The following is a 239-nucleotide window of genomic DNA, read 5'->3' on the forward strand; positions in this document are numbered from 1 at the left end:
AAGGGCGCTGGTGGGAAAGCTCGTTCCAAGGCGAAGTCCCGGTCGTCCCGGGCTGGCCTGCAGTTCCCGGTGGGCCGTGTTCATAGGCTCCTGAGAAAGGGTAACTATGCTGAGCGTGTGGGTGCCGGAGCGCCGGTCTATCTGGCTGCGGTGCTCGAGTATCTGACGGCTGAAATCCTCGAGCTGGCTGGGAACGCGGCCCGGGACAACAAGAAGACCCGCATCATCCCCAGGCACCT

At 63.6% G+C, this 239-nt stretch overlaps 1 protein-coding gene across 2 annotated transcripts in view; it reads left to right on the forward strand.

The window, feature by feature from the left end:
• LOC109927870 (late histone H2A.2.2-like) overlaps positions 1-239 on the forward strand; it is a 5,656-nt gene that overhangs the window by 1,536 nt on the left and 3,881 nt on the right. Inside the window, exon 2 of one of the 2 annotated variants that reach the window (XM_048621053.1) lies at positions 31-233. The exons of the other annotated variant lie outside the window; for it this stretch is intronic. Coding sequence (XP_048477010.1) covers positions 31-233 — 203 coding nt within the window. The remainder of the gene's footprint in view (positions 1-30; positions 234-239) is intronic. 2 annotated transcript variants of the gene reach the window in all.

The sequence above is a fragment of the Rhincodon typus genome, unplaced genomic scaffold (assembly GCF_021869965.1).
Source record: "Rhincodon typus isolate 14 unplaced genomic scaffold, sRhiTyp1.1 hic_rhity00000051, whole genome shotgun sequence".
NCBI lineage: Eukaryota > Metazoa > Chordata > Chondrichthyes > Orectolobiformes > Rhincodontidae > Rhincodon > Rhincodon typus.